This window comes from Lampetra planeri, chromosome 37 (assembly GCF_965212315.1).
Source record: "Lampetra planeri chromosome 37, kcLamPlan1.2.h2, whole genome shotgun sequence".
NCBI lineage: Eukaryota > Metazoa > Chordata > Hyperoartia > Petromyzontiformes > Petromyzontidae > Lampetra > Lampetra planeri.
This window is the reverse complement of record NC_136143.1, coordinates 8,247,823-8,268,408: the sequence shown is the minus strand read 5'-3', so window position 1 is coordinate 8,268,408 and position 20,586 is coordinate 8,247,823. Positions and strand designations below refer to the sequence as shown.

The 20,586-nt window shown below is 43.6% G+C and overlaps 1 protein-coding gene across 1 annotated transcript; it reads left to right on the top strand.

Moving 5' to 3' along the window:
• Positions 1 to 2,978: 2,978 nt before the first annotated feature.
• LOC144731021 (glutathione S-transferase theta-1-like) lies at positions 2,979 to 18,899 on the top strand. Its single transcript, XM_078611989.1, has 6 exons — positions 2,979 to 3,192; positions 11,261 to 11,402; positions 12,863 to 12,950; positions 14,975 to 15,125; positions 16,465 to 16,641; positions 18,299 to 18,899. Exons 2-6 carry the CDS (start codon positions 11,291 to 11,293, stop codon positions 18,503 to 18,505), a joined length of 735 nt encoding a protein of 244 aa, XP_078468115.1. The 5' UTR covers positions 2,979 to 3,192; positions 11,261 to 11,290; the 3' UTR covers positions 18,506 to 18,899.
• The last annotated feature ends 1,687 nt before the right edge of the window (positions 18,900 to 20,586 follow it).

Below are 20,586 nucleotides of genomic sequence, written 5' to 3'. Positions count from 1 at the left end.
GGTGAAACGTCGTACTGAGATTGTAAATGTTGTGGATTTGCTCTCCAACACACTGGTGTCGTGCTCTACTAGTGACGAATTGGCATGTTCTGTTCACGTGACAAGCCTTACTAATTGGCTGTGTTGGGTGGTGGCAGGTTTAACATTTATATTTACGCGATCTAACCTAAAAAAAAATCTATACAATGAATGGACTGATAGGTAAGAAAAAAATAAACCACCATAATTTTATACAATAGAACTCGAATAGGTGATCCAAAATAACATTATGTATGCGCCTACTCGTGAGAAGAGCTCAACATGACATTTGTGATCGACAAGAAAATCAGGTTTCTCACAAGTGGGAGCTGTTTTTAAATTTAAACCTATTTACAATAATCTATGCACGTGTGAAAATACCATGGATAATTAAATGTGTAAATGAATAACTTCATAGTATAATGATATACACTGGTCTGTCACCATCTTGTCCTTGATCGACAGTTTCACGAGACAGGACAGAGCGGAATAATAATTCATAATCACGAGTTGAAATTGTAAACGATTACATAGAACTATAAACTAAACCATTTTTTTTATTTTACGAAGCAAGGCCCACTTTTTCAAAAGCGGCCTTGCCACTAATGATAGCTCAACGAAGTGGCTTATCACGTGGTAATGTATAGCAGCAGCCACAGACTCTAGACGCGTGACGTTGATTCTAAATTTGGAGGGGAAAACCGGAGGACCCGGAGACAAAGCCACGCGACCACGGGGAGAGAGAGAGCCACGCAAACTCCAAGTATACAGCAGGCGTCAGGGTGGGGGGGTTGAACCCATGACCCCACCTGTATACCACGCGAGGCAGATAACGTCTCATAGATGGGCATGCGTCATCCAGCCCGTGTTAGGTGAGTACCTTTGCTATTGAGCAACAACTTCACAGCAGTCAGCTTAAAACCTGTTTCTCGTGATTGCGCACAAACCACGCATTTCGTTTCTCACCATTTCCCTTTTCAGAAGGATGGTTAGGCGGCGGGGTCCCTTCCTCCTCCTCCCCCCTCCGTAGAGAAATTCTCGGTAGTGGATCTATTTTATTTTTACCTTTAACGTTATCCGTGCCGGTGTAAAACTGCAAACCTGTTGACCCCTAACGATGGTATTCGCATGAATGCTCATGTGACACGCGAGACGCTACTTCACAGGTGTGTGTGTGTGTCTGGCTGTCTGTCTGCTTTCCTTCCTTTGTTGCAAGACAATAAAGGTTACGTGCGTCTCGGACCTGCCGGACTCGGTTGTGTTCGCTTTGTATAAACATCAGCGCTGGAGAGAGACAAATGCGGCCAGGGGCATGTGCCGCTAACATTGCTGCTTGTACGGCCAAACGCGACTGAACACGGCGTGGGTACGATGCGGCGAGTCAACTTACGATTGACAATTATTATCGTACGGTGGTGTGGATGACCACGTGAGTCGATAAAATCACCCGGAATTCCCCCCCCCAGATCTCGTCACATCTCAGAAGCTGAGCAAGGATATTTATAGCATCGGGGAATACCTGAGCGCTCGATCGGGTGACCGTGTAATAAAAAAAACAGTTGCTATAGGCTGCGGCGGTGCTACGTTTTCAACAGAGGGCATTGCAGAAGAAGAAAAGTAAAAGAAACCAATGTTTGTCGTAAATGTTGTGGAGTTGCTCTCCAACACACCGGGTGTGCTGTACTAGTAACGAATTGGCACGTTCTGTTTACGTGACAAACCTTACTAATTAATTGGCTGTGTCGGGTGGTGGCGGGTTTAACGACACATTTATATTTACGCGATCTCACCCACACGTGTACACGTCTTGTTTTTTTACGCAGTCCGTGGAAGGAGGAGGGGAAGGTTGCTCACGCTGCACACATGTGTGTGTGTACATGTATGTTGAACTTCTTTCGCACCGTACGTGGCCATCGGAAGTACGTGGCGGGAGGGTGAGTAAGGACACAAAGACGACAGAAGGTCGGGGGGGGGGGGCAGAGAAGGGATGAGTGTGTGAGTGATTCATGAAGATGTTTTGGCGGCTTAGATGGCGTAAATCTAAACTGTGTCGTGAACCCACCACCAACCAAACGTCACGGCCAGATGAGCAATGTTGTCTTGTCACGTAAACAAAACGTGCCAATCACCGTCGTTACGACTTCAGCAACAAACAAACAAAAAATTAACCCGTAAAAAAAAGTTTTTCACTATAAATCCTTTATATGCGTGGCATCGGTTTTATTTTAATATTTATTTATGTTTTTCTTGAGTAAGAGTTTCATTTTTATCGCATTGGTATTTGAAATTAAATATGAAAAAAAAATGTTCCTGAAAAGTGGAAAATTTTGGAATTCTTTTTTCACGAAAATAAATTGTCACGCACAACGAGTCTGTGTGCAAAATGTCAGCTCGATTTGGATCACGGGAAGTGGGTTAAAAAACGACCGAAAGATTTGCACGGTCGTAAGCGCGCAAGCAAGCAAGTGAACTTAATGTAAAGGAGAATTAAATCCGCAGGCGAGCGCGACAAAATCTTACAATTTGAGTGACGCCGTTTAAAGCCAAAGGAACGAGTCAGTTGTCAGTTTAACGCGTAAGGCTTTCGCGAGCAATATCATCCATAATAGCGGGGTTTTTGGGGGGGGGGGGGGGTTAGATCGCGTAAATATTAAAAAAATAAATATATAAAAATATTTACGGGATCTAACCCAAAAAAAGCCCCTCTACTATGAGTGAGTTGTTGCGTCTGACGCCGGGTTGACAATGACAGAGCGAGGGCGTTTTTTATTCTCCGTGTGGATTGTTGCTGCTTGCTACTGCTTGCTAATGCTGTGCGCACATTCTTCTTGACAAGTGGGCGGTGGTGGTGATGATGATGACGATGATGATATTGGCTGTCCTGGAGGAACCGCCCAAACCCCGTGGGGTTGGGGATGCCACAGCGAACTTTAAAGCCCCAGCCGGGCAGCAACAGCCACACACACACAGAGCCACACACACACACAGAGCCCCACACACACAGAGCCCCACACACACAGAGCCACACACGCACGTGCTCTGGGTTGCTGGCTGTGGTGTATTTAATGCACAGGCGCAACACATCACGCTCATTCCTACAGCACCGCGTGCTTGTTGCTGCTGCTGCTGGCGGTGTCTTCGGTATCACCTTCCTTCCTGCCAGACAAGAGAGTCGTAAGTTTGAACGATGAATTCGCGTATCGCTTGAGTTGGCTGCCTCTGTATAGTTGAGTTTAACCGCTCGGCGTTGATGTGCTCACACACCACGCACACACGGACACACGGACACCACACACACACGCGCACACACACGCCATACGCACACACACCACACACACGCCACACACCACACACACACCACACACACGCACACAAACACCACCACACACACGCACACACACGCACACATCACACACACATCACACACACACACTACACACACAACACACGCACACACACCACACACACATCACACACACACACACCACACACAGCACAACCACACACAGCACACACACACACCACACACACACACCACACACACACACGCATACACACACCACACACACGCGCACACAAAAAAAATCGTATCTCAGCCTAATCCGGAGTGTGACTGACTGCGTGGTGTGACTCGAAAAGTTGTCAACTCAAGTCGCCCATCCTTCCACCAAACCCCTTGCGGTATTTAACTTCATTCCGCTCTTGCGTACGATCGCAGCAAATCCGTACAGGGGATTAAAGAATCGTTTTGACACCTTGCTGGCAATAAATCAGGATGTGTTAAAATGTTCCAACACCAAACTGAAACATTTTGCAAGGAATCATGTACTTACTGCGTTAACCACATATCCTTGTGGTTGTGCAACATGCAAACAAAAAAAAGCTATGCTCTGGTAGTATATGATGATGCGTTGTCTTTGAAACTGATTGGTCCACAATGAAGACAGCTTTTCTTAAGACAGTCTCGTCTCAGTGTTAGAACAGAGGACAGCGCCAAAAGGCGACCGGCACAAAGAGAATGAAAGAGGTTTGTAAAGGAAACGAGCCCTTCCAAATTGCCTACTTGAAGACACTTGCTGGCGGCAAGGGTCTTCTGACCAGAGGGAGCTCTCTCGAGCGCTCCGGCTAAAATGGGATTTGGCCTACTCTTCCACGCTGCACCACCAGACGTCTTGGGAAGGGCCCCATCGATCCAGAACTGGTGCGCTGTGACCCATTGATACTACTGTGCAGTATTGCTTGGGTGGACCGAGTAACAGGGGGGAGGATTAACACAACAGACAAGTTGGCTGCCACACCTGGAGATCGAATCTAACCGCAGACCTTCTTTGGATTGTAAGCTCCCCCAGATCTCGTCACATCTCAGAAGCTGAGCAAGGATATTTATAGCATAATTGCTTATGCCTCAAAAGTGCAGAAAATGGCTATTATTTCAATCTTGATTTGAAGCTTTCGTGACTGCAGGAATCCTTACTCTTTGGTTCTTTCGGTAAAGTCACGTAGGTAGAAAATAAAATAAATCACGCAGCAGACCATGCTTTGCCACCTGATGACGGACGCTTGTGTTGCGCCCGAAACGTCGTGATTTATTTTATTTTATACCTACGTGACTTTACCGAAAGAACCAAAGAGTATGGCTATTAATCCGCCACCAACTTTGCTTTTGTGATCAGGACAGTGGTATTTTGAAATGTACCTATTTTCAATGAGAAAACATGGTGTGCGTTTGTGTCATTCCTTCACGTAAAGTCCTGGTCAGAAAATGCAAAGTTTATGGGGAATAATAGTCATTTTCAATACTTTTTAGGCATAAGCATTGAAAAAATAACACTTACAACCCAGGGACAAAAATTGTGTGACATCGTGATTGTCGAAGACTTATTGTGTGCGGTTCAGTAGTAGGCAAATGTTCAGCACTGTACTGTTCCGACTTTGCGTCCGTGAAAGATGCATATTTGTGATAGACACCTTCGTAAAAATGTACGACGAGAAGTGAAAATCTACAACTCGAATTCAAGGGTCATTTGCAAAGGTCATCCAGAGAGCAGTGTGGTTCGGGGGTTAGATTAGCTGACCCCATTTGGTGGGATTGTAATACATGTTCAAGTAAACGAGCTTTCTACAACATTTGACTGTGGTTCATATTGCTTAGGTTGATTATGGAATTATTCTTTAATGAGCGTCTGCGTATAAAATGCGAGTGACTCTGTGTGTGTGCACGTGTACCTGTGTAGCCGTTTTGCTCGTTTCTTCGTGTGGGTTTACAAATGTGAATCTGTATGCGTGAGTGGCTTATTCATACCTTTCATGCAAGTTTTATTAATGTGGTACGTAAAGTCTATACAGTATCAACTGTGTGGATCTATCATATAATTTGCTAGAAAAGCTTTAAAATATGTGGGATGCTTTGTTTTAATAGTCAATGTTTTTTGGCAGGACAACCCGAATAAGCTTGGCATAATAATAGGGTTTTTTTCTGGCAACAAAACTGAAACCTTTTTACAAGGGATCATGTGTGCATTAACCACAATACTTGTGGTCAAAATGCAAATAAAAAACACACTCTGATAGCATATGCATTGTCCTTGAAACTGATTGGTCCACACCAGAGACGGCTTTCTTTTGAGCCTCGTCTCAATTGGTGCTAAACCAGAGGACGCCAAAAGGCGTACAGCTCAAAGACAATGCACTATCAAAGTAATGAGGGCTCGGGGTGAGCATCTACATCATTAGACCTCCTCTGGTCTAGCACCAATTGAGACGAGGCTCAAAAGAAAGCCGTCTCTGGTGTGGACCAATCAGTTTCAAGGACAATGCATATATTATCAGAGTGTGTTTTTTGTTTGCATTTTGACCACAAGTATTGTGGTTAATGCACACATTATTCCTTGTAAAAAGGTTCCAGGTTTGTTGCCAGAAAAAGGGGAAAAACCCTATTATTATATTTTGGTACTGGTAAAGGAGGTCTAATGATGTATAAGCTTGGCATATTTGAGCTATTGAAAAACACATATCCTTTGTGCAACAATGTAGCCCTTAAAAGAAACGAAACACATTCCTTAATAATGTGCCAGTTTGGTTGTTTCTAAACATGCCCCTTGTGTAGATGAAAACGTCAAATGTAATGTTCAGTATAACTCTTTGTTATTTTTTTTATTTAGTCTGTTGCCATTAGTGGTTACGGATGCGAACGAAATTATATTTACATTGCTATTAAAATGTGTTGACAGCAAAAATGATGGGTGGTGACGGTATACGGTAAATAACTAAATCTCACATTACACCCTTCTGGAGATTAAAATAGGCCGCTGCTCACTACATAGCACGAAAGGTACGTTGTTATGATGCATTTTGGGAATTATTAGATTAAGTCGGTGGTTACTAAAACATTATATGAGCTTGATTTGAAGCTTTCGTGACTGCATGAATCCATATTGCGAACGAAATTATATTTTCATTGCCATTAAAATGTGTTGACAGCAAAAATGATGGGTGGTGACGGTATATGTTATATCAAAACAGTCTGCCTCAGCGGCAGACTATGCTTTCCCACCTGATGACGGACGCTTGTGTTGCGCCCGAAACGTCGTGATTTATTTTATTTTATACCTACGTGACTTTACCGAAAGAACCAAAGAGTGTTACATGATATTCTTAGGTTTTTTCGGTAAAGTCACGTAGGTAAAAAAAAAGTTAATAAAAGTAAAAATAAAATAAAAAAAATCACGACGTTTCGGAGGCAACACAAGCTTCCGTCTTCACATGAAGACGGAAGCTTGTGTTGCCTCAGAAACGTCTTCACCTGAAGACGGAAGCTTGTGTTGCCTCAGAAACGTCGTGATTTTTATTTTATTTTCATTTTACTTTTATAAAAAAAATATTACCTACGTAATTTTTAATTTTTTACCTACGTGACTTTACCGAAAAAACCTAACAATATGAATACTTGCAGTCACGAAAGCTTCAAATCTAGAGCTAGTACAGCTTATTTGGGGTTTTCCTGGGTATGCAGGCGTTGGCGGGTTGAAATATATTTATTGGGAAGCACTTGTTGTACCCATGTGTTTTCACGCACTGATTGGCAAAGAACCAAGCGGTGACTCCTGAGCAGCATATCCTACCCAGTCGGTATATAAAACCCTTTAGATATTCGAAATGTCCACACGGTATGAATAGTGTGAATGGCGTGCTGTTTAGAAATATAACGTGGCTTGCTTCGATAACACTGGTCAACAAAAAAAACTTTTTTCTGGCCTGGACTTTTGCAGCTGTTTAAGACTAATTTCAAGGTGCTGATTTCAAATCTGATCTCAGATTTGCTCTATCACATCTCATTTTATGCTATCGGCATACCCCATTTTCATTGATTTTACCCGAAATTAACTCTGTCACTTATGATTGCAAGTTGTTGCGAGTCAGTGACTGCTTTAGTGTTAAAATATGGTGCTGTATTTTTAGGATAGTGTGTTTATAATATCATTGTATGTAGATATCCACATATATTTAATATTTTTCTTCTCCAGTTTTTATTGAAAATGCAATATTTGATATCTCAAAAACTGATGCCAGATTTGGAATCAGCACCCCAAAATTACCTTAAAACCGTTGGAATACCTAATGCCAGAAAAAGTGTGTTGACCAGTGTAATCCTTTCCTCATTTCTGGGGGTCGGTCTGGGTGCCAGTGTTGACGTGGGGGGTTGCGGTCGGTTTGCAGAGCCAACCCCTTGCCTTTCGCTGGCCTGGGAAAATCTCCTTTACTTGCAAGGCATGGGAAACACTGTGCCTGACCCATTTTCAGAGTTGATAATGACAATGAGCCATTGGTTTGCCCTTGGCCCTCTCTCTCCCGCCATTGGATTTCAATGGATTCTCTTGTTGTTGCCGAGTCAAAGCCATTCCGAGGGCGATTGAGCTCCACTGAGCATTTGGCATAAGGGATTCGATCGTCATCTGGTACCAACAGAGGTCTCCTTTTAGCAACTCGTGCTGGGTTGTTACAAGGCAAGTAACGATTCATCTCCGCGTGATTCGATGAATTGTCGCTATCCGGGGCTGTGGTTTCATGCGAGTATCAATAATTCGTCAAGTTTGTACGGTTTGTCTCGTATAGAGTACTGTGTTTCTTGTTCTTTGCTGTATTGTCTTTCTCATATGTTGTGCCTTATATCGTTTCTAATGCCTCATTTGTTACATTCGATATAATTTGCCAATATATTGAATAACCAGTTCTTATACGCACTGTTCGAAGCATGTTTCATGAGTGGAAGAATTTATTTTAATTGGCGAACCCCCTATGCATTGTTGCATGGCAAGTTATGGTGGTAAATTGTCTGGCTAAGACGAAGTTGTCTCTGTGCGCAAATGTGAACACATTTCGTGGACGACTGTGGCTGAGTGATTCACTGTGCCACGTACACATCCATGGAAATGCGCCTCCCCGGAGGTTAAGTAACTCAACATTTACATGAGTACCTGGTACAGCCATGACGATGATGGTAATTCCGGGGAGTTGACGATAACCAAGCTTTGGTTGATAAAGGCCCCCACCACTCAATCATTCACTCGCTGGCCACAACAAGCATGAACAAAACGGATCATTGTGTTCATTACTATGCCAACGTGCTTGCTTTTTTTAATCTGCTGCTCGTTGCAGTGTATGAGCGTTGAATTCAAAGCAGGGTGAAATGACCGTACAAATTCCTATTACGCAAGCCACAGCACATTGAACGGCACAAATTGCACTTAAAGGAAGATGGAGCATCGAAATAGGTTGTCCACGTCACTCTTTCCGGAGATGGTCGACTGAATCAAGGAGAAACGGGTATTTATGTTTAACTAGCACATTAATTAGGCTTTTTTTTTATTAAACAAATGCATGAATCACAATGTATGCATTGTAGGAAACTTGTTGACTCAATCGTACAAGGTGTGGTCAACAGGCAAAAAGAGGTTGACTTAAAGGTTTCGTGACGGTGAAGTCACGGAGATAGGTTCAAAGAAAAGAACATGACATATTTATTTATAATTTTCTTTGAACCTATCTACGTGACTTTAACGAAAGGCCCAGGAATAGGCAAAGAGCGGCAGTAAAATATCTCAGGCAGACTGATTGTGGGGAAACAGACTTGATGGTTATGATGCATTTCCGATATACTGAAAATGGGTTAAATAATAGATAATACCGTACCTGCCAACTCATACGGTTTACCCGGATTCTTGCACAGGGAAATTGAGTTTTCAGGTCCATACGGGCACATTTTTTTTCGTCTGTTTGTGTTTCTCCCTTGTGATGGGACTTTGTAGGATGAACGTTGAGATTTATAAGGGCACGGGGTGACCAATACGATCTGAATTGGTCTGTTATAAGTTAGGTGCTGATGAGGGGTTGATAGGTATGGATAATACATATATTTTAATGAAATTCACGTGGATTTCAGGCGCGGTTCGTCCACTAGTGGCGTTGGGGCACCGCCTCGCCAAGCAGCTGGAGATGAGAAATTATTTTTCTAATGAAAAGACTTTTCTAGAAAGGCCTGGTTATGTGAATACAGATCAAAGCTTTTTCTGTATGTGGGTGTACAACAGTATGATGCTGGATGCAATTACCAGCGAAACGTCGTAGTCAAAAATTGTAAATGTTGTGGTTTCACTCTTCAACACACCGGTGGGCTAAAGTAGTGAACTATTTGTCTTTTGTCAACGTGACACTTTTTTTGCTGATTGGCCGTGTCGGGTGGTGGAGGGTTACGCCACTTTATAAATAACGCGATCTAACCCATAAACGTTGATTATGAAGTATGTGCCTGTTAGGTGCTCGCTAACAGCACTTGCTCCTACAGTCTGTTAAGGCTATACGGGGGATCTTTGTCTTTGTTATTGCACAATATGTTGTGTCTTGGTTGCCTTGGCTAATTTGTTGAGTCGTGTCAGCTGATCTCTCATTGTTCTTTTAGGCTTTTAGCAGCGCCAAAGGGGTTTGGCAGTGCCAAAGGGGTCATGGGGACATAATTTGAGTGCTTTTGTTTTTTGTTTTGTATTGTTTATAACTGCCTACCGTTGGTAGGCAGTTCTCTAACTTTCACGAGAAGGCCAATAACATGACGAGGTTTTTCTTCATTAGAATACCATATGTTCAGAGGTCACTCGCAACAACCCCACCCAATGGAAATGTCATGAGCCGCCGCTGATGTATTTATGAACTCCACTCAAGCTCACATCTGCGTCGGAGACACGCACCACTGAACTGGACGGCTAACCAGCTGTAAAGATGAACTGTTGTGACATTTTCCTTCGCCTGAAACTGCATGACGCAATGCGGCCCTTTTCGCCACCATCTTTGAAATACCCAGACTGCTTTGCGCCTCCTGTGTGACGGAATTTTACTCGTGAGGTTGTGCTCGGTGTTGCCCACCGTCTTCCCGACAAACCGTCATTATCCTCTTCTTGGTTCTTTCGGTAAAGTCACGTAGAAGGGAAATAATAAAAGAATAAAAATAAACATAATAAAATACAATTCTCACGACGTTTCGGCCACAACGCAAGCAGCCGTCCTCAGGTGAAGAACAGGTCTGTCGTCATTCAGACGCTGTCTTGCGTTGTGGCCGAAACGTCGTGAGAATTGTATTTTATAATGTTTTATTTTTATTATTTTATTATTTCCCTTCTACGTGACTTTACCGTAAGAACCAAGAAGACGAATTCCTGCAGTCACGAAAGCTTTAAATCGAAAAATTTCGTCATTATCCTGTCTATTCTTTTGCGATTCCATGTAAAACAAATGTACAGGTAAACATTGGCAAATCCTATCTTGATTTGAAGCTTTCGTGACTGCAGGAATCCATACTCTTTGGTCTTTTCGGTAAAGTCACGTAGGTATAAAATAAAAAAAATCACGACGTTTCGGGCGCAACACAAGCGTCCGTCATCAGGTGGGATGTGATTGAGTTGCATGAGATTACATTGGTTAGATTGACTCAATTCACTTGGAGCAATCAATGCAGTTCTAAAACCTGCCACGCTAGCTGACGGACACGTGACCATTCCTTGAACCGCGCGTGTCCACAATTAGCACTGCACGGTGTATTAATACCGCGTTGTATTCAGCTGTTTGGTTCACAATATGGACACACCGTTTCATTAACATCGACCAAGAAAGTCATTTGGCACTCCTCAAGTAAGATGTTAATTATTTACACCAATTCCAATGACGCCTCTCTCATTTGTTTTTGTATTGCTGGCAGGTGTGAGAGTTTTGTGGCCTTTGTGCAGCCATGGGCCTGGAGGTGTACTTCGACCTGTCTGCTTCCCCGTGCCGTTCTGTGCTCCTCCTGCTCAAGAAGGGTGGAATCGAGTTCACAGCTCATGCCAAACGCCTGGAGAAAGGTGCGTCGTGATCCTGGGTGGCGCGTCTCGGGGAGGGGGGGGGGGTGCGTGGCCCCCGGGGTAAATCGCACCGTGTGGGCCTTCCAATGTCTTTAAATCAAACCGGAAATATTACATCTGACACCGTGACGCTGAAGCACGAGGCCGCCCCCCCCCCCCCCCCAAAGCATGGGGCCCCCCAAAAGCGTGGGGTCCGGGGCAGTCACCCCGATTCACCGTACCCAAGGGTTGGCTGTGATGGCATCAGCTGTGTCCCTGTGAGCGTCAAGGGGTGTCAGTGCATTCAGACGCTAAATAAACCAAATTGTACCGTGGCGTTAACATACGTTGAGGCCTTTGTAACACTGGGGGTAATACCACAAACATGTTATGTCAGTTATATCAAACACAAGTAAATGGGTTATTATATTGCCAAAGTATTTATGGTTTTATTATAGTCAAACCAACAGTGTTTACATGTTCATTATTTTGTATTTGTAAAATGAGTTTTGGTTCCACTGTAAGGAATTTAACACGTTCTTGAATGTATCCCTTGGATACAATCTAGGAAACATTCTGGAATCGAGAGGCATTTTCAATGGGGTCTAAAAGCAAAGATTTTAAAATAAATGGGTGAGTTTAGCCTAGATCTGATTTTGGACTGCAATCTGCCTTGCTCATAACCCACGGTTTATTCTATTAGAGCATCTCACAACAATTACTCGCTGCTGTGCAGTAAACACATTGCCAATTTCAAATTCAGACCGTACGAACTGATTTTTGTCTTTAGTTTATTGTCCTTTCCCAGCACCTCCGATCAGCACAGTTGGCCACGCATGCTTGGAAAGATTTCAACATCCGTACATACAATATACGTACGCATTTATAAGTTCTGAGTCTTCTTAAGCCTCGTACAACTAAGTAATTACAACCACCATCATCAGGCGAGAGCCAGAGTTAATTGTACTGGAATTGTAGATGTTGTGGGTTTACTCTCCAACACACTGGTGTGCTGAACTAGTAAGGAATTGGCACGTTTTGTTTTCGTGACAAACTTTACGAGACTGCTGGGTCGGGTGGTGGCGGGTTTACCGACACATTTATATTCACACAATCTAACCCAAAAACCTCTCGTCGATAATGTTGGTGTGGTGAGTCTATGGGTCTCTGTGTGACGAGTCTGTGGGTCTCTGTGTGATGAGTCTGTGGGTCTCTGTGTGGTGAGTCTGTGGGTCTCTGTGTGGTGAGTCTGTGGGTCTCTGTGTGGTGAGTCTGTGGGTCACTGTGTGGTGAATCTGTGGGTCTCTGTGTGAGTGAGTCTATGGGTCTCTGTGTAATGAGTCTATGGGTCTCTGTGTGGTGAGTCTGTGGGTCTCTGTGTGGTGAGTCTGTGGGTCTCTGTGTGGTGAGTCTATGGGTCGCGTGTTAAACTGATGTTGTTTAACTCTATGACTCGGTTAACGTATGCTGTTGGTTTTCAGGGGAGAACCAGACAGAGGAGTTCGGCAAGGTGAACCCTCTGAAGCTTGTGCCTGTGATTGTGGACAATGGCTTTCGTCTCACTGAGAGGTTTGTGGAGTTGTTTCCACTTATCCACTCATACGGCTTTTATTTCAAACCTGACTTTAACCCAGGGCCCGATTAAGGTTCTTGTAGGCCTTAGTGCACTTGCGTCTCGTAGGCCTTCGGTGATAACTCTGCAGTTGGTACTGCTGCTGCCCCCATGTCACTGCCTCCGCCGCGGTCACTCGCTTGTTTCTCACGCCGCTGGACAGATGCCGTTACTGCTGATACGCTCATCGTTTAGTTTGTGCCCTCGTTCGATGGGAGGGCGCTGTGTGCGCTGCAGATAAAAAAAATTACAAAACTTCATCTCCAGTGGTAATTCATGTCACCTTTTGTAAAAAAAAAAGATTGGCATTGACATGACCCTGCCTCTTTATATATATACACTGTGCCTTTCCTTGCTGTATATAAATCTATGTATTCAAGAAGATGTAAAAACATTTATCATACAAACAAATAAACATGGTCACATTTTTGTTTTCGTAGGCCCAAGGCACAGTGCCTACTGTGCCAATTGCATAATACGGCCTTGCTTTAACCTCTCCTTAAGTTTCCCTGCCTCTTCTCCTGTCACCAAAACTACACCACCACTTTTACTAACCCCACTCAACCACTACCATCTCATATACACCCATATAATTGCTGTAAAGTGCCTTGGAATTAGGCGCTTGGCTGTGAGTGAGTTTCTAAGTTTGTTTTTTTAAATAGGAAAGGTCTCAAGCTACAAAGCTTGCGATACTCTTTGGTTCTTTCGGTAAAGTGACGTAGATAGAAAATTAATAGATCACGACGTTTCGATCAGGTGAGACAAACACAGCAGGAGAACAACAGGAGTGTTTGTTTCACCTGATGACGGTCGCTTGTGTTGCGATCGAAACGTCGTGATCTATTACTTTTCTATCTACGTCACTTTACCGAAAGAACCAAATAGTGTGATGGATTCCTGCAGTCACGAAAGCTTCAAATCAAAGCTTGTGATGTCAAATCTTCCGTAGGGCACAGCTAATGTCACGTGATAATAAACAGGAATGAGTCCACCTCTCGTTCTATGTTATTCAGCAACATTTGCTTGAGCTGGGAAAACCCTGGAGCAGTTTAACATGTCTGGCCTGACACCAACATCAGCAGTCTGGTCCTTAAAACAATGCTGCCAGGTTGCCAGATGTTCAAGGCAATAATCCTCCCCGAACATATTCGGGTTTTGGAACCTTTTTTTTACCGAGGGCCAAATATGACTTTCAAATGCCTTTTGGCGAGGCTCCAACATGAAGACGCACAGGATTGACTGAGAGCGTGATATAGTTGGGTAAAAAAAAAGCATGTCCTCTAGTACCCGATCGGTGCAGCTAATATGCTTACAGTGATGGATAACACTGGTCAACACACTTTTTCTGGCATAAGGTATTCCAAAGGTTTTAAAGTAATTTTGGGGTGCTGATTCCAAATCTCAGTTTTTGTCTATCACATCAGGTTTTTGAGATATCAAATATTGCATTTTCAATAAAAACTGCAGAAGAAAAATATTAAATAAATGTGGATATCTACATGAAATGATATTATAAACACACAATCCTAAAAATTCAGCACCATATTTTAACACTAAAGCAGTCATTGACTCGCAACAACTTGCAATCATAAGTGACAGAGTTAATTTCGGGTAAAATCAATGAAAATGGGGTATGCCGATAGCATAAAAACGAGATGTGATAGAGCAAATCTGAGATCAGATTTGGAATCAGCACCCTGAAATTGGTCTAAAACAGCTGCAAAAGTCCAGGCCAGAAAAAGAAGTTTTTTTTTTGTTGACTAGTGTAATTATTGTTTGGGTGCCGTCTAGACGTGGTACGCCTCGTGTTGCCTCTGGCCGTATGAAATGAAGTCGTGAGTCACAAGCGTTCGGGGGGCCATAGATTCCTCACCCCTGCCATATGGACCTGTTAAGCACAACACAAACCTGTACAAAAATGCGGTATGACTCTTTTGGAGTCTCTCTCATCTTTCCTCCTTCGAACGTTTTGCGCTGACAGCGTCGCCATCAGCAAGTACCTCGCTTGCCGGCACGGCTTGGCCGACCACTGGTACCCGGCCGATCTGCAGCGCCGCGCCCGCGTGGACGAGTACCTGGCTTGGCAGCACACCTCCATCCGGCCGCCCTGCTCCATGCTGCTCGTTCTTGAGGTGCAGAGCGCACGCACGTGTACGACAAAGATCCCCCTGTGAGTTGACAGACTAAATTTCGATTTGAAGCTTTCGTGACTGCAGGGATTCATCTTCTTGGTTCTTTCGGTAAAGTCACGTAGAAGGGAAATAATAAAATAATAAAAATTAAACATAATAAAATACGATTCTCACGACGTTTCGGCCACAACGCAAGCAGCCGTCCTCAGGTGAAGAACAGGTCTGTCGGAAAGACAGCATCTCATTCAGACGCTGTCTTTCCGACAGACCTGTTCTCATTCAGACGCTGTCTATCCGACAGACCTGTTCTTCACCTGAGGACGGCTGCTTGCGTTGTGGCCGAAACGTCATGAGAATTGTATTTTATTATGTACATTTTTTATTATTTTATTATTTCCCTTCTACGTGACTTTACCGAAAGAACCAAGGAGTTGACAGACTGTTGGGGCAAGTGCTGTTGGTGAACACCTCGTAAGGCTGACATGGTGCACAAGGGGGGATGGTGATGTCAGAACCACGCCCGGCCACCTTTGTCTCCCCGCATGGAAGGCACTGGACCAGTTCGGATCTTCGTCACTAATGTTAGCTGTGAGCGCGAATGGTACTCGGGTAGTCAGGTTCGTAACACAGTGGGCTGACCACTACACTACCCCTCCACGCGCACTTACGAAAGTGATCCCCATGAAGCCACATTAACCAGACTTGGCTAAGTGGCTTTTATTCCAGTTGGCTAACTGTACACATTTTAGGAATGTCGACAATAAACTGTAACGAAATAAAAAAAAAAGTCCAAAATCCTAATACATCGACATGCAATTCATTCTGTCACAAAGGCAATGGCTGATAGCATGCATTGTTGTTAAATTAGTAATATCAAGACATTCAAATACCGGGCATTCATAGGAATCCGACTACTGGTGTGCGCAAACATACTCGCTGGCGAATGCGCCGATTCCTGAACCACATTAGCGCTTAATAGTAATCACGTTCAGCCCTTTTGTTAATCCTCTGTGGAATGAAGGCCTCCCTACCCCGTCAGCAGTCATGGAGCTTGTTTGACCATACGTCATCGTTCTGATCCAGTGCAGGTTGCTCGCTAGCACGTGTGGGTTTTCTCCCACGTGTAAAAGCTCATTAATTGGCCATTAACACCTAAATAAATGTAGGATCGCAGAGCTTGTGTGGGGAGGGGAGTTTGTCGCTGGTTCATCAGCTGGCTACCTTTCCCACTTGTCTGTGGTTTCTCGCACATCTGAGTCATTTTCTTGCTTCAAGTGTGACAAAATACCGTGTGGTATATTGCAAGTTTAAATAATGATAATTATGTTTTGGGTGCCAGGGCGTGCTGCCTGGCCTGACAGGGCAGCCGGTCCAAGAGCAGAAAATTGCCGATATCATGAAGGGCCTGGAACTGTGTCTGAAGCACCTGGAGGCGTACTACCTGCAAGATGACGCCTTCCTTTGCGGAGATCAAATCTCTATCGCAGACCTCTTTGCCTACAGTGACCTCATGCAGGTACTGCCTGCAAACACGTGGGTCCTCTGGCTGCTTGTGCACCCTGCATACAGATGATCTTTTATCGGATTATTTAGCAAACCGCATGTTAATAAAACATTTATATTTTATTTGTAAGGCGCCTTGCACTAATGTCTCAAGGCGACTTGTAAGAACAAGTTTAAGGAAAGGCTGAGAGAGAAGGAGGAGCTAAATAGAATAAACTAGCTTAGAAAATGTGTTTTTAGACAAGACTTAAAAGTATCCACATTATCGGATAAACGAATTTCCAGCGGCTCAGGAATTCCATGTTCTTTAGACGTGACTTTCCATCAGTCCCTTCCTCCATCCCGCCAGCCAGCAAACAATTTTGTAATCGAGTATGTAAATCCCATTGAGTGATCCGCACAATAAAACACAAGTGAGTTTTGGAGCACCCTTAAAACTGGAGACTTGAATCTGGGATTGTAGTACTTAACCCTACATTGTTTAAAAAAAGAATGTCATAGTCTTATGCACACGTTTATTTTTTGCTTGGCTTGTTTATTTAAAGTATTATTTCACAGACAGGTACACTTTCACTTGACTTTCATTGATGATGACTTGCATTTTGGATATAGTTTCTATATAAACAATGATTGTGCATCATTACAAATCTCATTCTTGGAGCTGTATGTTTTCTTGGTGTATCTGACTAAAGTAAACAAGGAGCGGCGTGTTACCAATAAATACGTAGACTTAGGAAAATGTATTTAATTGTTTCAGATTAACGGTACATCCAGATTATTGGCTTGGGCTCACTACACATTCCCATGTTCTGTTAAGAAAGCCTGTAATTTGAAGCAAGGTACTTTGAAAAGCTGCATTTAAATCATTATCCAATTATGCTGTTAAACATTTGCCAACCTCTCCTGGCCAGTGTCATTCATATGAATGATTGTGCACTTGAATAATGCTCATAAGACATCTTGGCCAAATTGAAGTTCACACGAAAATAATGTGGGAAAAATGCACAATTACATTTTGCATAAATCTTAGTGTGTAACTTAGGTAATCACAATTGTACAAATCTGCTATTCCAAAGTCTAGGAATTCTGGGCCTTGCCATGGAAGTGGGATGGAAAGGAATGATGACAGTTTTGGTGCTACGGTGATTGTTGTTTTAAATGAAGCTGACGAAATGTTTATTTTAACGCGTAGGCTTTCGCGACCAATATTATTCATAATCAACGTTTTTGGGTTTAGATCGCGTTATTTATAAATGTGTCGTAACCCTCCACCACCCGACACGGCCAATCAGTAAAAAAGTGTCACGTTGACAAAAGATAAATAGTTCACTGCTCTAGCCCACCGGTGTGTTGAAGCGTGAAACCACAACATTCACAATTTTTGAGTACGACGTTTCGCTGGTAATTGCATCCAGCATCATCGGGCAAATCATCGGGTACTCAAAAATTGTAAATGTTGTGGTATCACGCTTCAACACACCGGTGGGCTAAAGCAGTGAACTATTTGTCTTTTGTCAACGTGACACTTTTTTTACTGATTGGCCATGTCGGGTGGTGGAGGGTTACGACACATTTATAAATAACGCGATCTAAACCCAAAAACGTTGATTATAAAATGTTTATTGTACAAGCGAAAACGACTTAATTCCCTTTTTTTTTTATTCCGGCAGCCCATGGGAGCAGGGCACGACGTTCTCAAGGACCGGCATAAGCTGTTGGCGTGGAGACAGAGGGTGGAGACCTTCCTGGGCAAGGAGGTTCTGGAAGAGGTGAATGGGAAGATACTGAACAGCCATTCAGCCCTGCTGGACATGGAGCCAGCTGAGAAAGAGGGCCTTGCCCAGTACCTGTTTAGTAAGCTCAAAATGGCAGTGTGAACTGAACGATGTTGGTAACCAGTAATCCCATTTAATACGAAGAGGCCTGTAACAATTTACGACTTCTGAGCCACCACAAACGGTAAACTTTAAAAATAAGTTTGGTTATTTATGTGAACCGTGGTATTTTGTTACAAACGTTATTTTTAAAGTTTACGCATGCTTTTAATAAATCCTGCGCAATAGTTGTCACAGCCACCATTTACAATATGCATTAAATTTAGCTAATTATAATTAATCACCTTAACATTGTTTTTATTTTCATAGTTTTATCAATAATTTAAATAACCGTACTGGAATAACACAAAAAGTTGCTGTGTAATGGGTCAAGCAATACAGCATTATTAATAGGGTTTTTATAAAAATGCAATGCAGTACTTATTTTGACCATCACCTACACCAGGGGTCGGCAACCTACGGCTCCGGAGCCGCATGCGGCTCTTTACAGGCTGCTTCTTGACGATATGTACGTATACATAGATGCATTGCGGCTCTTGAAATACTGAATTTTGTACCGAATTGGAAAGAAATGGCTCTTCTTGTTATTTTGGTTGCCGACCCCTGACCTACACCAAGCAACAGACTGCACTTTACAGAAACTTACACTGGTAACAATACTGATATGATACATTCATGCACATCCTTTAATAATGAATACATGACTCCATCAGATGTATACGCATACAACGATCCCCAGAGTTGATCCAATGAGTCTGTGATTGAGTATGAGGCAACTTGGTTCTCAGTGGAATAAAAATGAGCGCCCATTTGGTTTCGCCTTGGAGGCCTTTAGTCCCCCAAGCTGATTTTGGGCCTGAGCCACACGAATCTGAGTGTTGGAGCCATCGAATGAGGAGATAGTGAAGCATCGCATCCTTAAGGGACAAATTCTTTGGCAATTACCTTTTGAACGCTCGGTAATAAATATATGACGTTATTTTTGTCTGTATTTGGCATATTGTTATGGGAGTGTGATCGCTTTTGTGTCTTGTGTATTACTGGTAGGAACCTCCTGGTTCCACCAGCTCACAGGGGATTATTGTGTCCATCCGTCGTGCATCCAAAAATGGGAGGGGTGGGGTTGGGTGGAGAGGGGAGGGTGGAGAGGGGAGGGTGGGGAGGGGCTGGGTGGGGAGGGAGAGGCTGGGTGGGGAGGGTGGGGAGGAGCTGGGTGGGGAGGGTCGGGAGGGGCTGGGTGGGGAGGGGAGGGTGGGGAGGGGCTGGGTGGGGAGGGTGGGGCTGGGTGGGGAGGGGCTGGGTGGGGAGGGTGGGGAGGGGCTGGGTGGGGAGGGTGGGGGGTGGGGAGGGTGGGGGGTGGGGAGGGTGGTGGGTGGGGGGGTGGGAGGGATGGGGCTGGGTGGGGAGGGCCTGGTCACCCCGTGGTGCCCTTATAAAACTCAACGTTTAACCTACTCACGCCGGCTTGTGCCCGCCCTCACAGTCGGGCATATTTACGGAATACACCACGCCGCCGTTGACCCTGGCCATTGACCGAGCAACCCAACGTTCCTACCAGCTCCCTCCGCAGGAATGTGTTTTGTTTAATGGAGCAATAGAACTACCAGACAATAATTAATTTAAAAATTGTTCCTGCTTACAAATTCAGCTGTTACAGAGATGGAGATTAAAAGGCAGACATTAGAATCGAATATTAATATCTGTTTCAGAACGCCTCAAAAAATATGTACACACTGCTTAAATAAATGTACACGCATTGTATGGTAACATTTATATGCTGTAGAAATGTAAGAGACAATGGATTGCAATTGTTGTTATTGACACTTTGTGTTTTCTAATTAAAACATTGTTACCTGCCGTTGCTTTTGTCACTTGGAGAAAATACACGTGTGAATTGACAATATAAAAATTTAATGATCAATATCATGGACACAATTCATATGTTGAGCGATCAGAGTTAGCCGAGCTAATGGAAGAAGTTCAAGACTTATTTGGTAACCCACACACATGAGAATATTATCCCATGGGCCCAGTTCATGACCAATTTTTTTTGCCAAATTTTACGAAAATTCTGCCATCAATACATTTCCCAAAATTCTGCCCCTATTCATGGAAATGTTGAT

Coding starts and splice junctions, on each gene's coding strand:
- LOC144731021 (XM_078611989.1), top strand. CDS start 11,291: ATGGGCCTGGAGGTGTACTTCGACCTGTCTGCTTCCCCGTGCCGTTCT. Junction 11,403..12,862: donor TGCCAAACGCCTGGAGAAAG/GTGCGTCGTGAT, acceptor GTTGGTTTTCAG/GGGAGAACCAGACAGAGGAG. Junction 15,126..16,464: donor CCATGCTGCTCGTTCTTGAG/GTGCAGAGCGCA, acceptor TTTGGGTGCCAG/GGCGTGCTGCCTGGCCTGAC.